This window comes from Phytophthora parasitica (assembly GCF_000247585.1).
Source record: "Phytophthora parasitica INRA-310 unplaced genomic scaffold supercont2.4, whole genome shotgun sequence".
In the NCBI taxonomy this organism is placed as follows: Eukaryota; Oomycota; class Peronosporomycetes; order Peronosporales; family Peronosporaceae; genus Phytophthora; species Phytophthora nicotianae.
The window spans coordinates 121,976-128,987 of NW_008648990.1; the positions used below are offsets into that span (position 1 = coordinate 121,976).

General features: G+C 51.6%; 1 protein-coding gene across 1 annotated transcript in view; it reads right to left on the bottom strand.

The window, feature by feature from the left end:
- Nucleotides 1-408, bottom strand: part of PPTG_21189 (hypothetical protein) — a gene marked incomplete at both ends in the record, with an annotated part of 1,541 nt that extends 1,133 nt beyond the window's left edge. Inside the window, one exon of the mRNA XM_008896442.1 lies at nt 242-408. Coding sequence (XP_008894690.1) covers nt 242-408 — 167 coding nt within the window. The remainder of the gene's footprint in view (nt 1-241) is intronic.
- Between the last annotated feature and the right edge of the window lie 6,604 nt (nt 409-7,012).

Here is a 7,012-nt window from a genome sequence, read left to right on the forward strand (position 1 = left end):
CCCCCCCCCAATCTATCACAGCCGAGATTATGGTCTGTATAAGCAAACTCAGATCAGATATGGATCAACAGTTGAATGATCTACTTCTCGTAGCTTTACAGTCAAACTTATGCTTGACGGAAACGTCTTACCACACTGACGATATGATTTTCTCTCAGCAGTTCCAGGTTATACGGCGCCTACTCGTAATCTACACCGCCCTGGCGAAAGCTCTTTCTATCGATTGAGTCTATTATCCAACATCTCAGCTTGGATTACGCCGTAAGTGACAAATTGATCACGTCCACGACTGCAAATCACCATTTGACCCTGGTACGACAGATGTTCCCATAACTTGAAGCTTTTGCCAAACATGCAGCCAGTCCTGACTTCTCCGCCAGCGATTGCGACCAGGACGTCTTTGATCATGAACACCCTTGAGGCCCCCTCGCTCCGTCAGATCCACTCTCTTACGCTGTCCAAACAACCAAGAATCAACACCGACTCGCTTAGAGTGACAGCGATATCGATATCGATGCTGCCACTCAAATCGTCAAGTTCCTCGACATCAAAAAGTCCTTAATGATATCAGTACACCTGTTTCAAACAGCCTACTTTTGAATTCAGTACGCAAACGCCCAGCGAGTGTCACGGCCGGTGGGTGAACATCGGCGTGCTAGCGAGCTTCATCTTGGCATATGTATTCTCAAACGCTTCCGGGGGTGATGCGCTCAGGTATCGACGCTCGCTTTCAATGACGCTAACACGAGAATTACAACACGACGGGCGAACTGGACCTCTTAAACTCAGACGCGTCTTTCACGCCACATACACAAACGAAGGGAACCCTTCGGAGCATCGCCAGTGTTGGCACGCTGAAATTCAGCAGATCTTCGCCTATAATCGAGGGCAGCAGGGTTATACAGTTAGACAGTATCTATGAAATACTGCAGAAGTGAGCTATTATGGGCTACTACCACGGATCCACGTTACAATGGCGTGCGCACTCCGTAGACAAGCCGCAGCAGAGCACAGTATCGAGAGTAGTTAGCTCTCTAAACCGCAACATATCAAAATCAAATCTACAGTCCTCTCAGCCTAACGCGAAGCAACCTAGTAGGATTTTTTGTGGATTCGTGTTATGGATTTCGTCGTCCATTGTCTTCGTAGTATATCTCACTTCATATGAATAACGTGACTACATATACGGTTGTTTGAATGTCGTTGCTTTCCGACTGGGTCAGCATTCACTTGTGTTGAGCTTTCGTAAGGCAGCATAAATCATACTCGGCTGATTGAAAAAAAAACTCGCGATTTGAGGCTACTTGCCACAGACGGAGTCTCCAACATAATCTGTCGCACCCAGATACAAATGTCGACGTGTCTGACGAGAATATAAGTACATTATGTAGCTTAATATGCTCGCTTTCGTGGTCTAAATAGCAGTGTCCTTTTCTCGTTACTTGCGTGCTCCATTTCTCGTATACGGCGGAGTAATATCATGATCTGCAGCTGCGACGGCTGCAGACAGCGGATAGATGACTCAATTGAGAGGCCCTCCACGCCGTCAATGCAGAGTCGCATTGTATGTTGCTCCCTCATCGGGGAAGAGACCTCTTTATCTGTGTTATCTTCTTTTATCGCCGATATTCGGCTCATTATCACTCTCTATTCTGAGTAAGTTTTTCTCTTTTTTTCGTGTTGGCAGGTCACTTGTGTCGATAGACTTGTCGGAGGCTGCCCCTCACTGACATTACCAAACACGCCAAAGGCTCCACGCTTGGCGCACATCGGTACAAGGCCATTGAAAAGTCTCTGGCAGCAAATGCATCTTACCGTCGTTTGCCTAAGCATTCACATAAGTACTACCGATAAGCACTCTCCGTTCAATTCTCTTGAGACCAGGAAAAGATGTCTTTAAGTCGTCTACATATTCTATTGAAAGCGGCCAGCATCTCTGTCAATATATGTCCTTAACAGCACTTCTATAGCTGCCCAGCGTTGCAACCTTAAGGCATCTAGTAGGTTCGTTCATCTGTGCCAGTAAAAACTCTTTGATGTGTTTTGGGATAAAGGTATTCATGTCGATATGGCCCTGTAGCCCTCCTTTTCTAACAAAAAAGCCCTGACTGCTTTTGCGATGTTATAGTCCAGGCTTCAATACCACGGAGGTAACTGTGATAGGCTCTTCGTGTTCTTGACGACGTACACGCGCGCCAAAACATTGTCGGTGTTTAGGCCATCTGCTTGGCCAATCGCTGGATTGATGGTATCCATAGAGCTGTTGTTCTCGTCCACGTTGTTCGATGCAAAATTTCGAGCGATATATCGTTTTACTCACTTCTACTCTACACGTACACGCATCACGCCGAACTGGACCGCTCACAGAGGTCCATGGGGAGGAGGCTTGCGCGTCCTGCGATTGCCACGCCTGGTGGCTCACGAGGACGCTGCTTGTCCTCGTCTGCAGACCTCCCCCACAAGCAGCGCACGAGTACGTTTACTCGGCGCTTGAAAGGCTACACAGGCCACATTTGCGAGAGTGCTGTCCGGGAGCGAGAGCATTCGTCAAGAGGTCCGCTGGCATTTCGCCCGTCGGCGTGTAGTGCACAGCTATTTTGCCTTCTTGAAGTAAACCCTTTGCAGACTTGAACTTCACGTCTACAGTCTTAGACTTTTCGCTGAGTCCTTGGCGCTTGAGGCAAGCAATGGCGGGCTGACTATCGATGGCGAGCACGAGTGGCATGTTCTTTTGCATCACTTGCTCCACAATCAGCTGCACCAGCTCTGTATCTTCAATCGCGTTGTCAGCTGCCACATATTCAGCAGCAGTACTAGACTTAGTCACGATACTTTGTTTCTTGCTTGCCCACATCACGGGGCACCCGAAAAGAAAAACCACACACCCGGAGATTGACTTGCGGTCGATTTGGTCGTTAGCCCAGTCTGCGTCGGAGGCTACGGCGATGTTTTCGTTGCAGGACCGCAACGTCAGCTGCATCGTTCGCGTGCCGGACAGGTACCTCATGAGGTATTTGGCTGCATCCCATGTGACCTTCCTGGGCTTGGCATTATGTCTGGCGAGCTGCCCGACGGCGAAGCTTGCATCGGGCCTTGTCACGCGAGCCAAATATAGAAGAGCACCGACAGCTTCGCGGTATGGTATCCTCTTTATCACCACGGCTTCATCTTCGGGAATCTCGTTGTCCATCAGGTCCAGACGAGTACCAGGAACCATAGGCGTTTTCACAGATTGCGCGCCGTCCATCGCAAAGCGATGCAGCACATCGTCCACGTAGAATTTCTGCGACAGCGGCACGATCGACGGGTTTAGACGCTCGACGTGCATGTCGAGGAACTAATCCGGCGTACCCATGTCCGTCACATTGAACTTGACACTTAGTGCGACCATCAGGCGCAGTACTTGTTCCTCATTTTCATGTTCCACTAGAAGATCGTCTACATACAGGCATACCAGAAGCAGTGAGTCGTCAATGTACATGAAATAGAGGCCGGGGTCAGCTTCTGTGGGCACCAGCCCATATTCCTTGAGGAATGCGTCGATTGCTGTGTTCCACTCGCGTCCGGCTTGTCGGAGCGCGTAGCGAGCTTTGCGAAGCCTCCATATCGTACCTTGTTGCTCTGCGGTCCCAAAGCCGGGTACGGGACGCATGTAAATCTCCTCAAGGAGATCGGCCTTGACATAAGCTGCTGGCACATGGGCTTGCCGAACCACTAGACGAAACTTGGCTACAATCACGAAGAAGATGCGTACCGTCGTCAGAGCTGCGACTGGCGCGTATGTATCCAGGAAATTGAGCATGTACTGCTGCCGGTCTCCTCGTGCACACAACCTGGCCTTGAACTGGAGTACTCACCGTTAGCTCCAGTTTTCAATCGAAATTGTAAGGTGTGGTCGAGCACAGACGCGCCGGGAGGCAAATCCTCCCACTCGAACGTGCCGTTTTCGAACAGAGACTTAACCTCCACCTCGATAGCTTGGCACCACTCAACCCACTGAGGCGAACGCTGAGCCTCGCGCAGGTTGAGAGGTTCACAGAGGACCTCCCCCAGAACGTCGGCACCGAGAACTGTCTGAGTAGCGATGCGACGAGACCGGCGATTAGCTGTGGACTGCGACTCGTGAGTGGCCTTGCCGCTATGGTTCTTGGCTTGCTGTTCGTCTTGGTCGTCGCGCTCGTCACCACTGTCGTTAGCGAAGTCATCAGGGTTGTCGTCGTCGACCTCATCTAGCTCGTGATACATTCGGTCGATCAGCTTCGCCCTACGAGCTTCAAAGACCGGGTGGCCTGGCCCTGGCATATAGACTTGATATCCTTTGACCTCATCAGTGCAGCCGACGAATGCACCGAGCTGGCCGCGTGTGTCGGTGAACCGCTGGTACTTAAGTCGGATCTCGTCGGGTACTCGATCAGACAATGCTTGCCCAAAGATCGGCACCTTGCTGACGTCTGGATTTCTCATGAAGATCTTCTCGAATGGACTCAAGGCGTCCCCTCTGCGAGGTATCCTGTTTCGGAGGAATGCCGCGTGCTTCAGCGCATCTCCCCACATCCGATGCAGCAACCCTGAGCCTGTGAGGATGGCAGATGCCATTTCCGTCACGGACCGGGTAGTTCGTTCGGCAACGCCGTTTTGGAATGAACTGTACCGCGTCGTGTGCTCTTGCCACAAACCGTCGCGCTGTACGAGTCGACAAAAGTCCTTGTTGAGGAGCTCTATCCCTCCATCGGTTCTGATGACCTTAATGTCGGTTGCCGGGACTTCGGCTTGCCGATCGATGAGCTTTAGGAACGCGGACTGTTGACATCGCTTCGCTCTTCTTAAGCAGATACACTTGGAGAAAGCCACGCCAAATCACCACCATGAAATATCGGTGGCCGTCACGCGTTTTCGCTAGCGGTCCACTGATGTCGACGTGCACAACACCATCCTGAAACTCATCGCTGCTGGTCCGTTCCGTCGGTGGCGCGTGCTGCAGTGCCTTGGTAAGTGCGCTAACCACACACACACGCACAGCAGGTCTGGCTTCAGGCTTGATGTTCAATCCTCTGATGAATCCTCTGATGATCTTGTTTGCAGCCATCCACTTGAGTATCTTGTAGTTCATGTGCCCCATACGTCGATGCCACGTCTCTAGGTCGCGACCGCACCGCGAACGCAGACACGTTTTCAGCATCACCAGCTGATATCGCCAAACGTTCAGATGAGATCACTGGATACACTCCGTCTTGTACACGCGCAATGCACCCTACGCGCTTGCGATTTCTACGAAACACTGTGCATCCGTGAGGCGAAAATTGCACGTCGTGTCCAGTGCGGAATAGGGTCGAGATTGAAAGTAGAGTCTTGGGGAAGTTAGGCACATGGTAGCCATTTTCAAGTACGAATTATCGCGAGGAGAAGCCGCTTTTACCATCATCTACTATCGCTTGGATCTTCATCCTCCCCTTGGCTCGAGCAACAGCCGTGCGACCGACGGCCACCTTGATCTCGAGCGCTGGGCTCGTACATATGGCCTCGAGGTCTTCCGGTCGGCCCTTCAAGTGGTGAGACGCGCCCGAGTCTAGCAAGACTCGGTGCCACCTGACGCCAGACCCTCACTGGTCATCCTCGTCGTGCTCGCTCTCGTCCTCAGCTTCGACGTTGAGTGCAGTACGCTCTCCAAACTCACCAGTTTTGTTGCCTTGCAAGTAAGCGCGGCAGAAATCAGCGGTATGGCCCGTGGCTCCGCACTCGTAGCACTTGACGAGCTTTTGACATTGGCGTTGGTGTTCTTCGGCTTCTTTTTCCGCTCCACAACTGTTACTTGGGCTTCGGCGGGCCGTTTCTTCGGTTTTTTGGCGTTCTTCGTCGGCGGCTGCGGCGTCTTCTTGCTGGTGGGCTTCGTGAGCTTGCCTTTCGCGATAGACACGGGAGGTGACGCGGTCTTGGTCTTCTTGCGGTCCGGGAGGCGTCCGTCAGTCTCTGCTTTGCGCGCCAACACGGCGATCGCTTTCTTGAGCTCCTCTTTAGGTGTTTCGCCTTCTAGGCTGACCTTCGCCTCTAGGAAGTCAGTGAACTTGGGGTACGCGTTTCGCACAAACGTGACGAGTGCGTGGCGGGAATTAGCGGGAACTGTTTTTCCACCTTCCAACGCATCAGTCATCTGGAGGAGGTGATCCGCAAACTCTTGATATGTCTCATTCCAACGCTCCCGCTCTTTCTTGATGCGCTCAGCAATGTCGACACCGAGCAATACCGGTCGGAATTCGTACATCACCATTCATGTAGGATGCCACGGGGTAGGCGGTTTGCCAGTCACGATACCAGCCATGTAACGGGGTTACACGGGTTTACACCTGGTGTGTTCCACACATGGGTACGGAGTACACGAAGAGTTAACAGACTCTCAGAACATGACTCGTAGAGTTAACGGTGGCCTCAGTACATAGGCTGAGGACCATATGATATACATTTGATTAGGTTTTACTATGCTAGATAGTTAACCACATACATTTACCCCATAGGCGGCTTGCCGCAATAAAAGATAAATAAACAGTTTGGATTTAGAACACAAAGAGTAACCACCTTTTATTAAGGTTGTTGTTTAGTAGGTGGCTTCGGATATTAAGGCTTTTAACCTTTAATAAGGTGTTGAGTTAACCGCCTTCCTCTGACGCTAAACTATGGCAGCCCCGCTGCACTTGGTAGCACTTGTAGTCAATCCTGCGACTGAGACTTTGACTGATCCCTCTGAGAGGATGGAACACGCTGTGTTCGCGAGCTTGCCACCTGACCAGCAAGAGACGCTTAAAAAGCTTATGTCTCTGTTGTGCCCGGAGGGCATTGCTCATCTTGCTTCGCAAGGGCCTGAGGCGGTGTCTGTCGGGCTGGAGGCTTTTGTAAGCTACGAGAAGGCGCTCTTAGAGCATGTTCAAGAACGCGTGAGCGCTACGACGTCCGCCGTGTCGTCGACGCTCGAGTGGTCTAATAGACCGAAGCCGCTCATGTTGAGCGTAGTGACCTTCGA